At 44.2% G+C, this 23,238-nt stretch overlaps 1 protein-coding gene across 18 annotated transcripts in view; it reads left to right on the top strand.

Annotated features, from left to right (window-relative positions):
- The window catches only part of PSPH (phosphoserine phosphatase), a 46,637-nt gene extending 26,804 nt beyond the window's left edge, over positions 1 to 19,833 (top strand). For 9 of the 18 annotated variants that reach the window (XM_087868495.1, XM_087868514.1, XM_087868516.1 and 6 more), the window contains 7 exons: positions 3,770 to 3,898; positions 6,979 to 7,111; positions 13,876 to 14,034; positions 14,730 to 14,864; positions 15,530 to 15,675; positions 17,062 to 17,210; positions 19,351 to 19,833. In XM_087868495.1, coding sequence (XP_087724621.1) covers positions 13,895 to 14,034; positions 14,730 to 14,864; positions 15,530 to 15,675; positions 17,062 to 17,210; positions 19,351 to 19,458 — 678 coding nt within the window. In that variant the 5' untranslated portion in view covers positions 3,770 to 3,898; positions 6,979 to 7,111; positions 13,876 to 13,894 and the 3' untranslated portion in view covers positions 19,459 to 19,833. Of the gene's footprint in view, positions 1 to 3,618; positions 3,899 to 5,650; positions 7,112 to 10,504; positions 10,540 to 13,875; positions 14,035 to 14,729; positions 14,865 to 15,529; positions 15,676 to 17,061; positions 17,277 to 19,350 lie in introns of those variants that run through there. The other 9 variants (XM_087868520.1, XM_087868531.1, XM_087868522.1 and 6 more) reach the window with 8 other exon arrangements.
- The last annotated feature ends 3,405 nt before the right edge of the window (positions 19,834 to 23,238 follow it).

The following is a 23,238-nucleotide window of genomic DNA, read 5'->3' on the forward strand; positions in this document are numbered from 1 at the left end:
ATATTAGTTTCAGGTATACAACATAATGATTTGATATTTGCATGTATGGTGAAATGATCACAATAAGTCTAGTTAATATCCATCACCACACATAGCTACAATTTTTTTCTAATGATGAGAACTTTTAAGATCTACTCTTTTAAAAAAAATTTATTTATTTATTTGAGGACAGAGAGCATAAGAGAGAGAGAGAGATCACGAGCAGGGGGAGGGGTAGAGACAGAAGCAGCCTCCCTGCTGAGCAGGGAGCCCAATGTGGGACTCAATCACAGGACCCTGGGAATCCTGCCCTGAGCTGAAGGCAGACAGTTAACCAGCTAAGCCATCCAGGCGCCCAAGATCTACTCTTTTAACAACTTTCAAGCGTGCAATCACCCTATGTGTATCTCTTCTTGGGTTGTCCACCTGTATCCTGTAGTAAGCTGGTAGATGTAAGTAAGTGCTTCTTGAGTTCTGTGAGCCACTCTGGCAAGTCATTTAAACCTCAGGAGGGGGTCACGGGAACCTCTGATCTATAGGCAGTCGGTCGGAAGCACCGATGATAACTGGTATCTGAACTGTGTGTGTGGAGAGGGGCAGCCTTGTGGGGCTGAGCCCTTAATCTGTGGGATATGATGCTTTGAGAAGATAGTGTCAGAATTGAGCTAAATTATAGGATAATAGGATACACAGCTGGTGTTGCAGAGAATTATTTGATATGGTGTAAAACTTCCATATCTGATGACCAAAAGTAAAGTATTTTGTATAGGTAGTAAAAGACAACACAGGAGGAAAGAATTGGGTTTTGCTTCCTACATGGGAAGGAAAAAAACCGAGTTTTTCTCTTTTTTTAAATTAATCTATTAATTAATTTTTAGGATTTTATGTATTTATTTGACAGAGAGATCAAGTGAGAGCACAAATAAGCAGAGCAGCAGGCAGAGGGAGAGGGAGAAGCAGGCTCTCTGCTGAACAGGGAGTCCCACATAGGGCTTGATTCCAGGACCCTGGGATCATGACCTGAGCCGAAGGCAGACGCTTAACAGACTGAGCCACCCAGGCACCTGTTTTTCTCATTTTAATTACATATCCATAACTTATTTATTTTATAGCTGGAGATTTGTACCTTTTGGCCACCTTCACCTATTTCACCCTCCCCCTACTCCTAAAGCATTTAGTTTTAATTGATTCACAAATCATTACAAAAGTAATAAATGTTTTTAAACGAATCTCAACCAATATGAAACCAAATACATTAGAAAGGTAGATTTTTCATTCCTTTTACTCTCCAGAATTAACTGCTCACCAGAATTACTATTGACATACACAGAGTTTTCTTCTTTCAGAAATAGGAATCAAACAGTATATATTGTTCTGCAGTGTGCCTCATTCACAGGACATATCATGGACATATTTCCATGGTGTGACTTATTTTGAATGTCAGTGTTTATATTAAGTTGTATTTTTCTCTAACTATATTCTTTTAAAACATTTATATATTTCAGTGTATTGGTATTTAATGTATTGATATACAAATATCACATGTATCATATATGTATAATGATACATATATAACATATATGTAATATATACACATTATATATATAATATATACACACAGATATTTTTAAAAATCTGTATACTCACTGCCATTAAAGAACTCTATAATTTCTTCCCAGTCTCATTTTTTTCCTGTATCCAGAGATAACTACATCCTGAATTTTATGTTGTAAGTTATCATTTATGATATTAAATGATACTCTCTTTTTAAGTTTCTGGTCAATGACTATATGTCTACAGGATTGCTGTGAATATTCCCATATGTGACTCCTGCTTCTGAGTGTGTTCCAGAGGTGGAATTGCTGGGTCACAGACAACGTGCATGTTCAGTGTTACTGAATGATACACTCTCTTCTGGAGTGATTGTTCCAACTCACTCTCTTTTAGAGGGCTATTTTATTAGCACTGAATTATTTTAAAAAAGTACACAATGCTAAAACAGTTAATCATCAGTCAATATGGTAGCTTATAAAAACGTGATCTATAAAAACAAACAAACAAAAAAAAAAACCAAAAAACGTGATCTATAGGAAAGCTTTCAGGAACACTACCAGCATTACCTGTATTACTTCTTACTGACCAATTATGATTAAAACTCTGCAAATAATTTGCTAATGTTTTTATTATACTACATTGTATTTGGCTCACATGTGCTATTCAACAGTATTTCAGAAGAACAACAACAATGAAGTATATTATAATCTGCTTGTATAGTTATGCCTTGTCAGGCAAGATGACTTCGTGATGCTTACATGTCTCTGTGACCATCCGTTAGCTTCCTCTGAGCTTTTTTTTTTTTTCTTTTCTTTTTTAACGTGGATTGTGTCTACAACACTGCCACCTCATGACCACAAGTGTTAGTACAGGTGTGAATGTGAGGTAGGTACAGAGACCATGAGTAGCTGACAGATTTTATTCAGTACAAATATTTTATTTGAATTCTGTTTCATATTAAACATCTATGAAATGTGAATAATAGCAGACATTAATTCTACTTTTTCACATTATTGTAGTTGGGTTTCTTTCCCCCTAGAAATACTCAGTTACCGTTTATACTTACATACACATATTCGGTGTTTAACATCTTGTTCTTTTATTATACTAAATCACTACAAAATGTAAACAGGTTCTTTGTTGTTTTAGACCCCCTTAGTTTGCCCTCCCCCATTAGCGGTATCATTTTTTACCTCATATTTCAAACCATCGAAATTCCTCCTCTCCATCCTTCAGATCAGAACCCTCTTCGACAGATCTGGGAGAAATTAAACCGGTGGGCCCCAAACCTGCAACCGTTTTCTTACTGAACTTCAAGGGCACGCCTCACTGAAGAGCAGCAGCAGCCTTGTTTCCGGATAGAATTGTGTTTGGGGGAGGTCCTGTAGCAAAGGGCAGGGATGCTGTGACCAAGTGTCCTGCTCCAGCAATTTCACCCTCTCTGCCTGAGTGACCGCTTGTAGGGAACGTGCAGAACTGTTAGCCTCAGAGGTTTCAGGCTATGTTTTAGGGCGGGACCTCGCTGCCCAGCTCCAGCCAGCTGAGCCAACTGTAAATGTTTGGAGGTGCTCACCCCTTATTTATTTATTATAGTCAACTTAAAAGTAGCTTGGCAAGTGACACCTAGAAGAAAATAAGATGACAAGAACAAAAAGTAAAAGGATGCAGACTCATTTTGTCACTCATGCCTTTCTGCATTTTGTTGCGAATATACGTTGCTTTGCTTTTGATAATATATATATTTTTAATTGAAGTAGAGTTGACATAGAACATGAATATATAAGTCGTTACTGAAATTCTCTTGGAGACCTACATTCCTAGAAGAACAGGTCAAACGGGGATTCAGAAAAGGTCCCTAAGGAGCTTTCGTTCATTGCAAAATCAGCAGAGATCTCCGGCTTCTCTCTCTCCCGCTCATCCCTGGTGGTGCGGGCGGGGAGCGCTTCGGCCCCTCCTCCGCAGGGTGCAGGCGCTGAGGCTCCGCGTGAACACGCCCACGGCGCCCTTGGCAGCGCGAGGCTAGGGCCGCAGGCGCCGAGCCCCCGCTGGGAGGAGGGGCGGGCTCAGGGAGCCCCACCCAGGGGGCGGGGCCACGCGCTTCTCTGGAGCTCCGCTCTGTACAGTGGGAATGTGCTGTCTGCAGCTTAGAAAAGCACATGCAAAACCTACCAGAATCCGCCGCACTATCAGCAGATCTCATACGATTGTTGGGTAAAAGCTCTGCGGCTCTGCCCAGGTCACCTCCCTCGGAACTCCGCCGCTGAAGGTCGGAGCCAGCCCTCGGCCCCCTGCTGTGTCGGAAGGTTAGAGCCGCTGGAGCCCAGGAGACAGAGGCGGCGGCCCAGGAAGGAACGGCAGCACCCGGGTGAGTCTGGGCATGTGTTTATCTCTCCGGGGTGCCCAACTTTCTGATTTACCGGTCGGCCTTTTCCGCATCCAGGGCTTCTGATGCTACGTGTATTTTTTCTTAATCGGGATAGTACATTTCATGGGATTTCAAGGCTTTCTTTTCATCAATTTACTTTTGAGTAGTTTTCCCTTGTTTTATCCCACTGGTGCCTAGCAAACAGCATGAATGAATGATGCAATCCTGCATAGGGGAGTCATCAGTACAAGATTGGGAAAATCTTGGGAATTTAGAGTGGCCGTGGCTGTCTGACTTTGTCATCTTCTTTCCCATCCGAATTAGAATTTTAAATAAGCACTTACCAGATCTATTTTTGTGAAGAGACAGCTTCAAGTTGGGCTTTAAATAATTCTTTCATTCATAAAAGTTGTTTGCTATATTTTCTTTATAAGCACCTTGCACATTGTATTTGCTGTTAAATATTTGACTGACCGGTATCGGAATGAGGATCAGGAAAGAAAATGATAAAATACAGGATTTCTAAATTTTATTACAGCTACCTGGTAGGTTTTCAGTATGATAATAGTGCTGTCACTGTCATGTTGGTGAAATAAAGTAGTCAGGACATTTTAAATTTTCAGATAATTTGATACATGCCTAATAACTTTTTTAAAGCTAATGTTTTCTCAGTGTATACTTTAATGCAATAATATGCACCCATTTTAAGTGTACATTGGATGAATTTTGACAATTGTATACACACTACAATTATAATCACCAGCACAATATAACACTTCCATCACACCTGAAAATTTCCTAAAGCCTTTTTTTTTTTTTTTTAAGATTTTATTTATTTATGTGACAGAGAGACAGCCAGCGAGAGAGGGAACACAGCAGGGGGAGTGGGAGAGGAAGAAGCAGGCTCACAGCGGAAGAGCCTGATGTGGGACTCGATCCCGAATCGCCAGGATCACGCCCTGAGCCGAAGGCAGACGCTTTAACGACTGCGCCACCCAGGCGCCTCTCCTAAAGCCTTTTTGCAGCCGGGTGGCCCCACCTCTAGCCCTAATGGCCTGATTTTTGTCATTATAGCATTTTTTCCTGTTTTCTAATGTTTCATATAAATGGAATCATGTTGTATGTATCCTTTTATGTCTGGCTTCTTTCGGTATAAGGTTTTTTGTGTCTATCCCTGTTTTGGCATGTAGTACTAATTCCTTCCTTTTTATTGCTGAGTAGCGTTCCATTGTAGAGATACACTGCCATTTGTTTATCCATTTATCTGTTGATGGACATTCTAGTTTGGGGCTGTCACAAATAAAGCGCTCTCTGATTTCTCTTGGATAAACCTCCAGGGTGGGATTGCTGAGTTTTATGGTAGGCATATGTTTATAAGAAACCGCTAAAAGCTTTCCGAAATGGTTGTACCATTTTCTATCCCCAGCAGTTCCAGCTGTTCCATGTCCTCACCAATACTTGGTGTGGTCAGTCTTTTTTATTGTAGTCATTCTTCTTTTCATTTTATTTTCATATCTTCTTTTTTGGAATGTCTATCCCAATCTTTTGCTCATATTTTAATAAGTTGTGTTATTACTGAGTTGTAAGTGTTCTTTTTTCTGGATACAAGTTCTTTGTCAAATATGTGTATTGTCAATATTTTCTCCCATTCTGTGGCTTGTCTTTTCTTTTTCTTTCTTTTATCTTTTTTTCCATCATGATATCTTTAGTTGTTTTGGTTTATTGTTTTGTTTTTGTTTGTTTTTTAGAGAGGTGGGGAGGGGCAGAGGCAGAGGGAGAGAGAGAATCTTAAGTAGGCTCCATGCTGGGCATAGAGCCTGATGTGGGGCTTGATCTCACCACCCTGAGTCATGATTCTGAGCTGAAATCAAGAGTCAGGTGCTTGACCCACTGCACCACCTATGTGCCCCATCATGGTATCTTTTGAAGAGCAGAAGTTTTTACTCTTGATGAAGTCCATTCTATCATGTTTTCCTTTTATTGTTTGTGCTTTTGGGGTTTTATTTAAGAAAGTTTTGTCTACCTCAAAGCCGTTATTCTAGCTATCCGTTGCTACCCCCAAACTTAGCAGCTTTAAAACAACATTTATTATTTCTGTGGGTTAAAAATCTGGGAGCAGCTTTAGTTGGGTGGTTCTGGTTTAGGGTCTTTTAAGAGGGCACGTTGGCCAAGGTCAACTTATCTGAGTGCTTTGTTGGGGAAGATCTGCTGCCTAGCTTGCTCACAACGGTTGTTGGCAGGATTCAGTTCCTTGATGGTTGTCAGACCAAGGGCCCCAGTTCCTGTCTGGCTGTTTGTTGGGGGTCCCTTCCATTTCTGCCAGATGGGCCTCACCATAGGGCAACTGCCTTTCCTTAGAGCAGGGAGGGAGGCTGGGCCAAGATGGAAGCCACATTCCTTTTTTTGCTTTTGAGATTAACTCATAAATCGGATGAGAGAAAGGTTACCCAAGGACTGTATGTTGAACCCTCTGAATTGTTTATTCCCATTATGGTTCCCCTCCTTTCAGTCTCTTTGCTTTTTCTTGCCTCATCTTCTTCACTGTTTCTTTTATCTTTTTTTCTTCTGAGTTTTGGCACTTTTATCTACTTCTATTTACAGTTTTAATTATGAAGATGTTAATTCAAAATTGTTGGCTGTGTTCCCTTGATATTGGGCAATGGGACTCTTCTGTGACTGTTCTTGGCATATTGGTGACTTTGTCTACTCGTTTTGAAGACAGCAGGATCTGTTTTGCAGAGTCTGGGATATACCTGAGTCAGCTCCTCTGTGTCCGCATCTTACTCTCTCAGTAGATCCTCTTCCCCTTCCCTCTCTTTGGCGTTCTGCTAATCCGGTGTAGGTGATTTCCTGTCAGACCTGAAGCTTTTGCAGAATCAAAGCCAGAGAAAATAATGTGTTTACTCCCCTGCAGTGCTGAAAGGAGGCAGAAGTCAAGCATTTCGCAAGGGAAGCAGTCTTCGGGAACTTTGCATCTGACCCTTCTTCACACCAGTCCTACCAGCGGGGAGAGGGAAGCTAGACAGATTCTCTTTCTCCTCTTGTATCTGGACCTTGATGTTCATTTCCTCCTCTCCTAGGCTCTTCCTCTTGCAGAACTCACAAGATCTCTCGTAAAGAAACTTGTAGTCAGAACTTTATGCTGCATTTTTACGCAGGAAAGAAGCAGGAAGAGAAGAGTGCCGTTTCCTAAGAATCCAGCACTGGAGAAACGTGAGTCTGATTTGTCTTTTGTTGTTGTTATTTATCAGTTACCAGTTTTCTCTTCGCTTGAATAAAATTGTCTGCTGTAATGTACGTGGGACCCATAAAATCTCAGGTTCCCCAGAACAGCTGTTCTTATTTTTCAATCGTAAAATGTACTACAAATGCATTGACCAGGAACCCCAGGCCCAGTTACCAGAGGCTCTTTGACTCTGATCCAGAAGCTTCTCAGGCCGCATTTGTGCAGTTGCAGCGCCCAGAGGACCTGAAACAGGCTCACCCCTCCTACCCAAGGTGACGCCCATCTAAGCCTAGTAAGTTTTGTTCCCTTGGATGTGCTTGATCTCCACAATCTCCACAACCTCTGTACCAGCTTGTATTTGTTCTTACACAAGTGAAGGTAAGAGGTCAGTCCTAACAAAAGAGTAAGTTGGCGAAGGCGATTTTGGATGCCTCTCATGAAATACGTAGATGAAGAAGGTCAAAGAGAGTTTGGGGGAAGAGGTTTTTCCCTCTTATCTAAAATGAGACGTCCTAAGAATGGTCCTGAAGGAAAACTTGCTTTTGTACTTTTGGAGCTGGGGGTGAGAAGGGGTCATCCGCAGAGCCTTCTTTACCATTTGGCCCTCTCTTTCCCCCAGACGGACCAGCTGGGCGCTGGGTGGATGGGAGACCTGTTCTGAGCCATGGAAGGGCAGTGGCTCAGCGGTCAGGACTGGGCCTGGGAGCTGCCATGTCAAAGCACATACCCTTCCACCAGGGTTTTTTCCACCCCCGGTCCTGTCTCCCTTCCCAGGGCCACATGTGAGGGATCCAGAGTCCATTCACTAGCAACGGTTTTTGTGTGTGTGAAATTCTAATGTACACAACGTACTTTGAAGCACCTGAACTTAGTGGATTTCCCCCCCGCCCTGTAGCCATGAGAATTTTGACTGAATTATGAGTGGCTCCTGATGGAGACCTGAAAAAAGAGGCAACCGGAAGTGAACAAGGAGGCAGGGCATTTTCAGTGCGGGCTGGGAGAGGCTGAAGGAGGCTGGGGACGTTTGTTCTGAAGTCTGAGCAGGGAGCTGAAACCTGTGTAACCCCAGGGTTGGAGGGCATATCCCCTGATGTGAACATTTTGTGAGGAAAGTTAAGGTTGTATAATCCAGGTCTGTCTCCTAGGGATTGCATGGAGAGAGAATCAGCCTTCCAAGTAAATTCAGTGCAACTTTTGTCCTAAACATCTTCTTTTCTCTGCCTTTGGTACCACAGTGCACCCGAGGAGATTCATGTCAGGAGTTCTGAGTCATAAGTCAGGACTAGTGTTCATCTGGGGATGTGGAAATCAGTCCTCACTTTATTTGAGGAAATGTGTCTTTCCTTTCATATTTGAGGCTGATGGTCTGCTTGAAGCTACTTCTTTTGTCAGTGGTTGGGGAGAGGCTCAAGCCCCTGGCTTTTCAGACATGAACAGTAATGATTTGTCTGGTCATCTCAGTGAGACTGGTCGCCTCTCGGAGATGGCGCCTGTTCTGTGCTTCTTGGGTCTTAGGCTAGGCACAGGGGGGCAGTGTGGTCTGGCTTTGGTGTTAGGAGTCTTGAGGCTTTCGGAGCCTGTCAGTCAATCTCCAGAGTATTGCCCATTCTTAGTCACATTATATTGCCTTATGCACAGTCTTTAGCCTGTCCCATTTGTCTCATTTTAGCTCTTCTGTTCCTGGCTTTCCCTGCATTTACATGTGACTCGTTCTCTACACTCAGTGGGATTGCATTGCACTAAGCCCTGCATCTCCGCTGACAGACTGCTGTCTTCTAGGCTGGGAGAGCGAGCCTACCTAGCCATGGGATACGAATTGCGTTGGTTCCGTCTGGACCAGAGCCACATGGGTGGTCACTGAGCCATAGAGAGAATGGGATATGAAGCTCCTTGGTATTCCCTGGTTGGGTAGAAATTTGACGATTTATGAAACCTCTTTCTATCTGCTGGTCTCCCAAAGAATGTGCAGACTTTTCTTCTTTCACGGTTAATGAATCATCACCCATTGTGTTGTCCAGCTAGCAGAACTTTGGTCTGAATTCTTTTTTTTTTTTTTTTTTAAGATTTTATTTATTTGAGAGAGAGAGAGAGAACGAGTGGGGAGAGGGACAAGAGAGAGAGGGAGAGCAGGCTCCCTGCTGAGCACAGAGCCTGACTCTGGCTCCATCCGAGAGCCCTGGGATCATAACCTGTGACTGAGCGACCTAGGCGCCCTGGTCTGAATTCTTCATGAAAATCTGTGACATTTCCTGAGTCCACATAGGTTCTTATCAAATGTTTAAGCTTACTTAGTTCTGCTTAATTTATCTACCCCTCAATTTATCCACCTCCTAATTTATCCACCATGTTTTATGTTGTCTCTGTGCATTTGAGATCCAAGTTTTAGTTTTTTAGCCATTTCTTGGGAGCTGTGTGACCTTGGGTCATTTAACTTCCTTGTACCTCTAGTTGTTAACCTGTGAAATGAACACATTAATATCGTTCCTGCAGAAAGGTATGGGGCCAGACCCAGATGATGGCTTTGAGGTTTCATCCAACTGCAGAATTTATGATGTCAGTTCTGTTTCACTGGTGGTAGTCATCATTGCTGGTTAAGGATTTTAATTTTGGGCTAATAGCACTCTAAGTTGGAATAGTTTCATTGAGAACAATAATCTCAATTCTCGCTGAGTTCTCAATAATTTCTCAGATTCAACTCTGTTTGACTTATGAAACATTTTCTTTATGCCTACTAGGTCCTGGCAACAGAGATGAAAGATATTTCACTCAAGGAGAGGAATGGGAGTGACTAATTAATTCTCTGAAGGAGTAGGAAGGAGATAGTGTAGTATAGGGAAGGTTATTTAATCTTCATCTTGAAGAATAAATAGGAATTTGCCCACTGGATATGAGGGATTAGGTGATTTCAGGCAGTGGGAACAGCATTTGCAAAGGCATAGAGGTTTAAAAAACCATGACATATTTAAGGAACAAGACATCCTCTGTATACCTTGAGCATAAGTTGTGTGTGTGGGCGGGGGGTGCCAGTCTTGCTGAACTGAACCCTTAACCTGTAGAATCTGGTGCTATCTGGGTAGGTAGTGTTAGAATTGAGTTGAATTATAGGGAATTATAGGGAACACCGTGTTGGTGTCTAAGAATTGCTCGGATGTGTGGGAATCTCTCCATGTTGGAACTGGGGTACAGAACCCTTTTTAGTGGGGTTATTGATGAAGCTCAATCTGCTATGATTGTTGAAGCAGGATGATACATGTATGGAATTCATGTATTCATTCTCTCTGTTTTTGTATGTATTTGAAATTCTCCACAATAAAAAGTTAAAATAATTGTGGGTATGTATTTCACAGTTATATCATTTCGTTTATTCATTCAACTTTCAGCAATTCATTGATCATCTACTCAAAAGAGGCTCAAAGTAAGTATTTTGGAAAATTCTGGATCTTGGCATAAAGGGCTTGCAACCCAGGAGAGGAGGTGACATGCACATAGATAAGTTTAAGATAGTTAGGAGAGTATTATGAATTTCATATATTGAGAACACGTCTACATAAAGTACTGTGCAAGTTCTGGGGAGAAATGTTTTCTGGCCCCAGGGAGTCGGGGAAGGCTTCAGAGTGAAGATGGCTTCTGAGCTTTATGCATTCACTTAATTCAGCGAGTATTATCAAGCCCTCCTGTCTGTCCTGTTCTCAGTCCTAGGGCCCCAGCTGTGAACAGAGCTGGTAAAGAGCCTACGCTTGTGAAATTTACATCCGAATGAGGACAGGTAGACAGTACATAATAAACATAACAAGCACATTTTATCATATGTTAGAAGAGGATAGATGTCACAGAAAAAAGAGAAAATAAGGCATAGTGAAGGATGTTAGTAAAGTTGGGTTAAGGATAAGGAGGGCGAGGTTGCAGTCCTAAGCAGGGTGGTCAGGGTTGGCTCATGGAAAAAGGTGATACTTGGGCAAACTCGTTTTTTAAAATTTCTTTTTTTTTTTTTTTTTTTGGATTGAAGTATAGTTGACACACAGTGTTGTTGGGCAAACTCTTGGTAAGGGATTGGCCAAGTGGGGATCCAGGTGAAGAGATCCAGGGGCACGGCCGGAGCAAAGGCCCTGAGTGGGAAGCCGGGTCAGTGCATTTCCAGAGCAGCAGGGGGACCAATGTGGTTGGAGCAGAGTGAGCAAGGGGGACATGAGTAGGAAATGAAGTCAGAGATGTAAGGGGAAGGGCGTGGTGGTGGTGGTAGTGGTATCAGGGTAGGGGGCAGACCTTATAGGTAATTGTAAGAACTTTGGCTTTTACTCTTAATAAGATGGGGAGCCATGGAAGGGTTTTGAGCTAGAAGTGTGACATGATTTGGCTTTAGCTTACAATGATCACTTTGGCTGTTGTGTTGAGAACGAAAACTGGGTGGGAGACCTTTTAGGAGGCTCTTGGTACAGTCTTGGCAAGAAACATTGGTAACTCAGCTAGAGTGATAGCAGTGGATAGGGTGAGAAGTGGTCAGATTTTGGTTAGACTTTAAAGGTAGAACCAACATAGTTTTCTGAATGATTGGATATGGGGTTTGGATATGGGCCATCGGGAGAGAAGGAAGGTGCAAAAATGGCGGGTTTGGTGGGACAAGAAGATCCGGAGTTCAGTTTTAGACGTGTGAACTTTGGGGTGTTTCCCAGACACCTGAGTGAGGTCAGGTAGGTGGTTGGAGTTGAGAGTTTGGGAGCGAGGACCGGGCTGCAGGTACACATTTGGCAGTTTCTGTTCTAGAGATGACATTCAAGCCACGAGCCTGGATGCATTCATTGAGGGCGTAAGTACGGTTAGAGAAGACCAGGGTGGACCGTGGTCATTGCAACATTAAGAGACTGGAAGAGAGGCAACCAGCAAAGGAGCTCAGTCTGTGTTTAATGGAAACTTCCTTCACTTTGAGGCTGATGTTAGTTTAGAATTTAATACTCTATTATCTTACTGGTTTCATGAATTGCCTTCTCTTTCCCCTTTTTTAGTGGGTCTCCAGTGAAACTCCTGTTTCCCATGAAGAGCACTCTTTTGTAAGGGTTCCAAAGAGTGGTCAGCAAGTTTTCTGCCAAGGGCCAGATAGTACATATTTTAGGCTTTGCAGGCCTTACAGTCTCTGTTGCAGCTGCTCCTTTCCTCTATTGTGCGAAAGCAGCGGTGGACACGTAATCAAGTGAACATGGCTGCATTCTACTGAACCTTTAGTTACGGACACTGAATTTTGAAATTCATGCAGTTTTTGTATATCACAAAGTTTTATTCTATTGATTTTTTTTTTTCATTTATTTAAAATGTAGAGGTGTCTGGCTGGCTCCGTCAGTTAAGTGTCCAATTCTTGATCTCAACTCAGGTCTTGATCTCAGGGTGGTGAGTTCAAGCCCTGTGTTGGGCTCCATGCTGGGTGTGGAGCCTACTTGAAAAAAAAAAAATTAAAAAAAAATGTGAAAATTAGTCTTACTTCACAGGCTTTACAAAAATAGGCTGATTTGGCCTACTGGCTATAATTTGCCTCCCCTTGCCTCAAAACATTTTCGCACAACTTTGACCTGGATCATTCTGCCAGATGCAGTGGTTAGAAATCAGTTACAAGGTGGGTTGGCCAGGGCCTTGAATCTGTTTTTAGCTCGTGTCTGTTCTAAATATAGGTTATTGGCATCATTTGTGTGGCCTCGTACATGACATACTTGATGAGAGCCCGGTCTAGGCAACCTTTAGGATTCCATTTACCCCAAAGATTCTAGTCCAGTGATTTTCTTAAAAAATAAAAACCCCTCAGAATTCCTTTTGAAACTCTATCCTCCGTAGCTTCTGCAACACTATGGTCTCTCAGTCTCTTCCTGTGAGTCTCGGCCTCCTTTTTCTTTTCCTTCTCAGGCTCCTGATCTGATCCTTTCTGTTCCTGCAGACTCTGTCCTCAGCCTTCTTCTTTCCCCCCTCCCTCCACTCTCTGGTGACTTTCGTCAGGCCATACCCTCAATTACCACCTCTATACCGGTGACTAACAGATGTGCAGTTCGGCTCTGACCTCTGTTCCGTGGCAAAAAGCCTTTCAGGGTTTTCCATGACCTAGATGTTAAAATCCAAACTCGTCAGCCTGGCCCAGGGCCCGTGCTGGTGCACCGCCTGGCGGCTGGACTCCACTGGGCACCCTCCAGCACGTCAGCCGTCATTCTTGCTCCTTGCCTTTGCCCCTGCTCTTCTCTCTGCTGTCATTACCCTCTCTTCTTGCCTCCATCTCCCTGCCCCCTACCCCCAGCACACACTGAACTGATACCCTGCACTTTGAGAACCCACTCAGGTCACTTACCCTTCAAGATTCGGTTCGGATTCCTGTGCCCCCGGCAGCCCTGTCTCATGGGCAAGTTAAGCATTTTCTCCGTACGCCCGTAGTATCGTTAGTACCTTCTGCACATTTCCACTTCAGCTTTTGCCTTATTACTATACCTGTTAGGTCAAAATAGTTGAATATTGGTCGAACATCAAATATATTTGTAAGCTGGTGCCTTCACTAGTCTGAGTTCCTGGGAGAAGAGTTGGGTCCTGCTCATGTTTGTATCCCCAGAGCCTGACATTTAGAAGGTACTTACTTTGTGTTAAAAAAACGAATGAGCCCATGAGCCCATGTTTATGTGGGATATACTGACTTTGATGTGAATCGAAGCATTTTGGCATTTGTAGGCAAAACTGGATCTTTTTATGATGATGCGTCTTTAAATATATTTATCTTTTTCTGTTGGAGGAGGAGGAGTCTTCCAAGGATGGTCTCCCATTCGGAGTTGAGGAAACTTTTCTGTTCCGCGGACGCAGTGTGCTTTGATGTTGACAGCACGGTCATCAGGGAAGAAGGGATTGATGAGCTCGCCAAATTCTGTGGCGTTGAGGACGCTGTGTCGGAAATGTAGGAGCAGTATTTATTCGCTTTATGAAGTGATACGGAACTGCAAAGGAGGGTGGCTTTTGGATGACATGCAGGACCAGGGCCACAACTGCCCGATTTTCAGTCCCTGACTACATATCACGGGCAGTAAGCTCCTTCCGTCACTCAGAGCTGAATTTGCTAGCATACATCATCCAGTCGTCCACTTACACAGCTTCTTATGGCAAAAAAAAGTAGTTGCCTCTGACAAATAAATATGGACTACATGCTCTTAGCTCCGTCGGGAAAACGGTGACCATCATTAACCAAAGAAGATGACAGGGTGGGGGATCACCAGGCGTCCCGTGCTTTGTGTCACGGTTGAATGTGTGGCCTTCGTGGTTTGCTAGGAAGCTAGTTTTGGTGCAGAGTCTCTCAGTTTATGCCTGGGTGAGACCCTTCCGTCCCTCCTGCCCTCCCCATGGCTGCCTGCAGTCACCAGGTCGCGGACCATTTCGTGGTCAGCTGCATTTGATGCGAGACGTGGCCGTAAAATATTCATGTGATTCTCAAGGACACTTTCAGAACCTTGCCCATGGCGCTGTGGCACGTCTGCTGTGTGGTGGGGCTCTAGGCAGCGCCTTCCTCGTGGGTGGACGTTGGAGGAGCTCGGGAGGTGCGGTGTGGACTTCGGGGACGTCTGCCTTGGCTAGCCTGATGGTGGGTCTTCCTCCTAGGACACGGCGGGCCATGGGCGGGGCAGTGCCTTTCAAGGCTGCCCTCACAGAGCGCTTGGCTCTGATCCGGCCCTCCCGGGAGCAGGTGCAGAGGCTCATAGCGGAGCACCCCCCACACCTGACGCCGGGCATAAGGTAAGAGCAGCCCCGCTCTGGGCGCCGTCTCTCTGGCAGCACCTGCGTTTGGGGGCATGTCCTCTTGAGAGTATCTCACCATTGCTCTAGGGCGCCCTTCCGCCTGCTTCCTTCAGCTCTTACGCACGTCCCGTCTGAGTGCTTGGCCCTGCCCAAGTCATCTGCCCTCCCTCTCTCCCCAGGGAGAGCCTAAGCTGCCTCTTCATTTTGTGTTTCTAGGTTCATGGGCAGCATAGACTTGTGGGATGGTTTCCTAAGCAGTCCGGCCCCACCTATAAATTTCTACATGCATTTAGAAAAACATACATGGGGCGCCTGGGTGGTTCAGTGGTTAAGTGTCTGTCTTCAGCTCAGGTCATGATTCCAGGGGCCTGGAATCAAGCCCCACGTCAGGCTCCCTGCTCAGAGGGGAGTCTGCTTCTCTCCCTCTCCCGCTGTGTGTGCTCTCTCTCTCTCTGTAGCTCTTGTCTCTCAAATTAATAAAATCTTAAAAAAAAAAAAAAAAGACATACATAAAACATTATAATGAACCAGGCAATATACCTTGTCCAATGTATTTGGGCAAATGCTTTGAGAACAAAAACATGTGTTCTAGTTTCCTTTTCATGTTTCATGTGTTTTCTTTTGTATTAATCAGTTTGGTGTTTTCTGTCTCTTTTTTGCAGGGAGCTAGTAAGTCGCCTCCAAGAGCGAAACGTTCAGGTTTTCCTAATATCTGGGGGCTTTAGGAGCATTGTAGAGCACGTTGCTTCCAAGCTCAACATCCCGCCAACCAATGTGTTTGCCAATAGGCTGAAATTCTACTTTAATGGTAAGACTTCAATGGTACCATTTGCCCTTTCTTGTCAGCTTTAGTGTTCAGTGTCTTATGAAATGTCTGTTGGAATGCAGCTTAAGCAAGGCAGGCTCAGAGTTAAATATTGAGATGAAGGATTCTCTTTTTTAATTTAATTTTATTAATTCAGTTAATTAAGATACAGTGTATTATTAGTTTCAGGGGTAGAATGCAGTGTTTCATCAGTTGCATATAACACCCAGTGCTCATTCCATCACGTGCCCTCCTGAATGCCCATCCCCCAGCTACCCCATCCCCCCACCCACCTCCCCTCCAGCAACCCTCAGTTTGTTTCCTGGAGTTAAGTCTTTTATGGTTTGTCTCCCTCTCCGATTTTGTCTTATTTTATTTCTTCCGCCCTTCCCCTGTGATCCTCTGTTTTGTTTCATAAATTCCACATGAGAGTGAATCATATGCTAATTGTCTTTCTCTGATTGACTTATTTCGCCTAGCATAATGCCCTCTGTTTTTTGGGTTTTGTTTGTTTTTTTCTTTTTTTGAGATGAAGGGTTCTCTTGACTGATGTCTTTTGCCCCTTAGTATCCTTTGCTCTGTGCAATAGACGTAGGCCATCATCTCTCCTGGCTTTAGTGTTCATCTAATCTCTCTCGGTGTATAAATGTCTACACTCGATTCCTGTGCGCCCAGGTGACTCATTTTGTTCTGTGTTATATTTCAGTTTTTTGAGAGCTCCTCTGTATTTGAACCAATTTAGGCCCAGGAAGGAGAGTTTGTTAGCAGCGAGTCCCTGCACTGTCACTGCCTTGGAAGTGCCTCCTGGCTCTTCTCTGGACCCTCACAGAGCCGCAGCTGCGTTTACTACCCTCTCACGAGGTCTCCAGTTATGGCAAGGGGTGGCTGTCATCCTTAAAACCAAATAGTGTAAATTTAAAAATGTGAAATGTGCCGATGGAACATTTTTGAAGGGTCTACAGGTAGATCATTAAAAAAACGTAGATAGGGAGTGTGGTAGTTACTGTAAGAAAGAAAACTGATCAAATATAAGTGGGAATCTCCTCTTAGATGAAATTATATATTAACTTTAAAAGAAAACTTGACTATATTGTTTCATGGTGTTCTGCCACCTCGGCGAGGTGTGAGAATTACAGCTGTGACAGCTAGAGGACTGACCCCACACTGTTCATGACCTAAAGGAGTAACCTGGACAAGAGGTATCTGCGACTCAGAGGCAAAGGTTGTTTATGCGGAGAAGTAGGTGTGGAAATCCAGGCTGTGTCATTTACCGAGGGCCATTTGTAGCTTTCTCCGTGACATTTAAGTGAGGGTATCATCTGCGCACGAAGCTGGCCCTCCTGCTGTAATTCTGTGGATCACTGACGCTGTTTTAACTGCTCTTTTAAGGTGAATATGCAGGTTTTGATGAAATGCAGCCAACAGCCGAATCTGGAGGGAAAGGAAAAGTTATTAAACTTTTGAAGGAAAAGTTCCAATTTAAGAAAATAGTCATGATTGGGGATGGAGCCACAGACATGGAAGCCTGCCCTCCTGCCGTATGTATCACGTGTGCTGCTTGCTGCGGCTCGTAGCTTTGCTCGAAACGGCTGGTTCCGAGCTCGGTAAGACTGGTGAGAGTTAGAGAGGGACATCTAGGTATCATTGTGAAAAACCAAAACACTTAAAACAACTTCAGTCTCAGCATGTCAGCTGACTTTTTGCAAACCTAAGGAAGAAAACCGCTTAGAAGTTTACGACCCGTTCCTGTCACCTCTCAGCCCAAGTGTGTGCTCCAGGGTTGCTTCGCTTCCCCAAATCATACCACAAATAAAAAGCCAGCTCTTGTAACTATAACCAAAATTTTAATGTCTTCATATGTATAAAGACATTATATATGTAATATATATATGTATATATATATGTAATATATATATACATATATATATTTGAAGATTTTATTATTTGAGAGAGAGAGCAGGAGCAGGGGGAGGGGCAGGGACAGAGGGAGAAGCAGGCTCCCCACTGAGCAGGGAGCCCCATGTGGGACTCGATCCCAAGACCCCCGAGATCATGACCTGAGCCGAAGGCAGATGCTTAATGGATTGAGCCACCCAAGTGGCCCTGTCTTTTTATCTTCGATAAAGTATTTCTTCATACATCATCTTCTCCTTTTTAGTGATTAGGGAACTGAGGCTTGTGGAGGTTTGATCATGTGCCTGTGTTAAAGCATTTCATTCTTCTGAATGCTGTTTTCTGAGACTAGCAGGAAACATGCTGTATAGCAAGTGTCCTGAATATCAGATGTGTCCCTTTCATGTAGGACTTTGCCCTTATCGTCTCATTCTAAATTAAGAAAAACTGAACCAAAAATAATAGTGAACTTTTTATTACCTAGTTCCCTGAGATCTAAAAATAGTTGTCTTTGTAAATGATTAACCCAAAGTGGTTAAAGAATCTTTGGATCCTTTTAAGTGACTTCAGTCAGTGACTTGAGTCACTTTGATGATTCACAACCCACATGGGGACTGACCAAGCCACAAACGCGGGGCTAGTCTAATGAGGAGTGCGTGGAAGGAAGATATGCAGAGTTCTGTCAGGGAGCTTCTAATCCCGATGTCAAGAAATGACAAAACTATAAATAATGGAGGACCCTACCAGTCATCAGAAGATGACATGGCCTGACTGAACCAAGCAAGCGGGCGTGTAGCCTTCAGAGGTGGTCAGAGGAATGTGTCATCTGGAGGAAGGTTCGCAGCCACCCCGTGAAGGCCTGACAGGACCGGGGAGGGGGAGAGGGGGAGGAAGCTCCAGAGGGAGGGGGGCAGCAGAGCAGAGTGGGGATGAACTAGGCCCAGGTCAGGGTGCCAGAACTGGCAGGAATGGGCTTTCTCTTCAGCTATTGCTGAAGGCTATGTAGCAGGCATTGGGTGTTACCACTAGGTTGTGGGAAGCCCTGGAGGGCTTTGGACAGAGAAGGAGAGAGCCCGTGTGTTAGGACAGCTGAGTTGGTGCTGGCGTCCAGAAAGGGCTGCCACAGAGGCGGGAAGCTCAGTTAGGAGGCTGAGGCTAAATTTAACTGGAAGGTTAAGAATCTCATTATTTTTTCCCCCTTATGCGGTCTGAAAACAAAAGTGAAGAGAAAAGGCAAGTAAAAGAATTTCGAATGTCCAAATCAGGTATGATGTGCCTGTATCCTAGCAGAAAAAGAGAAAATACCATTTTAAAAGATCATTGACTACAAGAAGGTATCACTTGGTAGATATGAAGGAAATAGCAGAGACGTAACATTAAATAACTTTAATGATGGAAAGTGGAGGGCTGCCAGGAGATCATGGGGCTGTCCTCTCCTTCAGCCCAGAATAACACACCCCCTGGGAGGGGGGTTTTATCTTTGATTGTATCTTTGTAAGCAATTGTATTGGTTTTAAGGGGGCTTAAGTTCTCCTTCCAGCCTGCAGTGTCCCGGCCTGAATGGATTTGCGGCACTGGTGGTGCACTGACTCGTTCGTTCTTGGGACAGGGGAGGCAAGGAGGCTCCCAGGAGCTGCAGAGGCACCCCCTCGAGGCTGGGCTTTCCGTCTCTTTGCACAAACAGTTTATTCTTTTAAACAACACTTACTGCCCCAGGCTGCTGCCATATCTTTTTTGGTTTGTTTTTTTAAACTCTTTTACCCCCCCTTTTTTCCCCCCTCTTAGGATGTTTTCATTGGATTTGGAGGAAATGTGATCAGACAACAAGTAAAAGACAACGCAGAATGGTACATCACTGACTTTGTAGAGCTTTTGGGAGAACTGGAAGAATAATGTCAATTTTTATACGGTTTATAACAACTTCAGGTTAATTTTTAAAAGTTACCCAGTTTGATACCGTTCGTTTATAATTGCCTATTACGACCTAATGTATAGATTTGGTACTGATTATCTGTACTTCCAGGTAAACTACAGAAAATTGCTGTTTTTTTAACTGCAGTCCCAGCATTATTATGACCATTAATTATCTGGAGAGTTTTATAATCTGAATTCTTTATGTATTTTCCTAGCGATATTTTATTTGAAACCTTTTAAAGGTGGATAGTAAATTAAACACCTTCCGTATTAGAAATATAGGGTAGGCAGCTTTAAGTGAATGTTGGTTTTCCCTTTGGTAGGTAAATAAAAGTTTATCCATGTATCAGTTCAGATTGGCGGCATTGTCACTTTCTGCCTATCGTGTATTTCACTATCAAATATTTCAAGTACTTTCAGTGTTTGAGTAGAAACAACCTCCAGGCAAGGAACCAAGGAGCTGGAGACCCACCCTGAGCACAGGGCGTCGTGCTGGTCACCACGCAGCCCCCGCCAACACTCACAGTGGGCCAGAGGGCTGGATGTGCTTTATTTGCTCGTGGAATTTGTCATATCGGGAGTGTTACAAAGGCTTAAAAAAATGGAGCCTTAAGCAAAAGTAGTGACCTTAAAAAATGGGCATTTGATAGCCACATGAAGTAAAAGAACTCAAAAACATTTTACTCATCCCAAATGAATTTCGCCTTAAATGAATTAAGAAATACCTCCTAATAGCCTATATGAACCATTACAGAGGACTTGGAAAGACCTGAAAGCCAGGTTTGTGTTTATTCTGTGCAGTGCCAAGAAAGAGAAATCTCCGAACATGCTTTGAAAGTAAGCGGTTATATACCCTCCCTGGTAGAAAAATGGGGGAGGATGAAGCACAGGTTTAGGGAGAGGCATGCAGGGGATAATTAAGTAGAAAAGGCCAGAAGGGTTTAATATAGGAAATTATTTGAAAAATTTATAATTTAACAGAATAATCAAATTTGATCAAATAATCAAGTAATTATTTAGCCAAATAACCAAATCAGATGAATCAGATTTGCTTCCAAATCCGAGCTGTGGGAGGAGAGACGTGACAGAGGTTTGGCAACGTTTACACGAGACCCCAAACAACGAGGCGGTTGTTTCACCATGAGAATACTTGCCGGCAGCTCTCGCCTGGCAGCCGTTCTGTGGCATCGGCCCTTTCAGCCGAGCCGAGCTCTGGGCAGGCCCGGGCAGGCCGGCGCTGCGAGGGCTGCAGGCTGCCGTCGCCCAGGCTGCGGGAGCTGGAGCCCGCCGGCCGCGGGTAGGCGGAGGACCCAGGAGCTCTCGGGCCCTAACGCTGCCAGCTGCCAGGCCTCCAGGGCCCGCCCGCCACGGGCAATGGCCTGAACAGGGGGTGCGTACTGGCTTTGGCTCAGAGGCGTCTGATGGGCCGAGAAACCGTGTACCCACGTAGAACCTTTTATACCAGTTGCACAAGCCCTCTGGCCCACGGGCGGCCGGCCCTTAGCCGGCTGCACAACGGCACCAAACACAATCGCTGCTTTGTTGTGTTGGGCTGAGTCTGAAATGACGCCAGCACCGCGCGAACCTCTTCCATGCTTTTCGAATTCCGGACTCCCTGGAAACAGCCCCAGAACGGCCCTCCCGGGAGGTAATGTACGTGATTACAGTAGGACAGGAGGCGGAAAGTGCTGGCAGTGTGACGTGGCTTCCTGGCTTTGTGACGCGCTTTTTCATCCTGATGACGCACACTGCTTATGTAGACAGAGAAAGTTAAGAATTGGGGTCATGAAGTTAAGAATTGAAGTTTTTCATGGTATTAAATTGAAGCAGTAGAAGTCCCTCAAAGCTTTAATACGCTTTAAAAAAAGAGAGAACCCCATGGCATTTATCTCCTACCCCCACCCCCTTCTCTGGTTTGCTGTTAGGATTCTTCTCTCTCTTCTCCTGGAGACAAGTGTTTCTCCATGACTCCCAGGGACGCCCACCGGGCTGTCACTCCCAAGAGCTGGGCAGAGCGTTCCAGACCTGGGGCAGGAGTATAGGAGGATTCTAGAGGATTCCAGAGATTCAAGTGTTGGCAAGCACAATGGCTTTTTGCCTCTGTGACCCTCAGAATTCTTACGATCAGGTTCAGAAAACCTGGGCAGTGATCTGACCACAAGTCACACTGCTTACTTTCACATTTCCAAGGTGTTTTCACATGTCCTCATGTGATTCTCACAGCCCTGAGGTCAGCAGTATAGATACCGCTGTCCTCTTTTTAACAGACAGCAGCAAGCTCACAGAAGTTAATGACTGCTACAAGGTCACATTCAGAGCTGGAGCTCGGGCCAAGGATTTCCACAGCGTTCTTTATCTTGTGGGTTACTAGGGAGTTAACAATTTACTGGGACCGGGAGAATCTACCGTAAGCTATCGCTTAACACTTTGGTCACGGGTATTAATGTATATTAATGCAGTAGACGAGATTTTATTCCCTAGGTTGGATGACCTGTTTTACAGAATATTCAAGTGGTTTCATTTTTAATGGTCGCTGAACTCTGCACAAGGTACTAGTTTTAGCACTCGTTAATAGAGGACCGTTCGGTACTTTGCCGATCTGTTTCCACCTCTGGACATATTTTGATGTATGTTTATTGTTTTCCTTTTGAATTGTTTTTACCGAGTTTACCTAGGCATATAGCTTAATTTCCAAGATCTCTAGAACTTGCATCAAAAGTAGTCTGAATAAAGACACTGCCCTGTTTTCTGAGAGCCTCAGGTATTTTCCAGCTGGAACGGACAGTCTCCATACTTTCTCTTTTCCTATCTTCCCTTTCTCCCTCTCTCCGTTTACTTTCCCTCTCCCTTCCTTCTGTCCATTCTTCACATTACTGAACATCTGGTGTGTCCCAGCCAGAAACTGAAGGTATAAATTTAATAAATATAATGTGGAACTGAAGAAAAGGCTCTTTCACATGTAGCCATGGGAATAAGGGGGAAAGAAGTAGGTTCGGTCAGTGCTGGTTTTAGGAGAGCAAAGTGTGGGTCCTAGAGGGCTTTTTAAAAGGAGCAGGGATGATATCACATGAATGATAATTAAAAATGAGTTGGCTTGTGCAAGTAATGTTCACCAGACTTACACCCAACAAATGGAAAATTAGTTTGGAAGTTTTAAATATTCCCAATGAAAATTCATAGTAGGGCAAAATAATACAATTTGTTCTTCTATGGGAGTTTAATAAAAGGATTTGACAAATTGGGCAGGAACTGGTAAAATAAAGTGATTATTTGATAAGTTATCATAGTAAGAGAATGTTCTTGTGAGTCACCAAGTGACCGCCATGTTACTCAATTAGTGGCCGGTTTTCGGACCTCATCTAATCCAGTCTTGCAGCAGCATTTGACACGGGTGATCTCATCCTTGATGGACATTGTTCACTTAGCTTTCATGACATCCCACTTCCTTGTGTTTCTTCCTGTTTCCCTGACGGTTTTCCGCTCTCTTCCTGGTTCCTACTTACCCTCTTCTCTGTCTACACTCACTCCCCATCAGACTTTAAATTCTATATACAGACAATTCACCAATGCCCATCTCCAGGTGAGATGGCTCTCCTGAGCTGCAGAATTCACACGTGCCTACGTGATATCTCCACCTGGGTATCTGCATGGACCATCTCAGACTCGGTGCGAGTTCCTGGTCTTCCCGTCCCCAGATCTGTGGCACCGCTCCACCTGTAGCCGTCCCCACCCTTCCAGTTGTGGAAGCCAAGACTTCGG

This window comes from Ursus americanus, chromosome 2 (assembly GCF_024610735.1).
Source record: "Ursus americanus isolate L20-20 chromosome 2, mUrsAme1.1.p, whole genome shotgun sequence".
NCBI lineage: Eukaryota > Metazoa > Chordata > Mammalia > Carnivora > Ursidae > Ursus > Ursus americanus.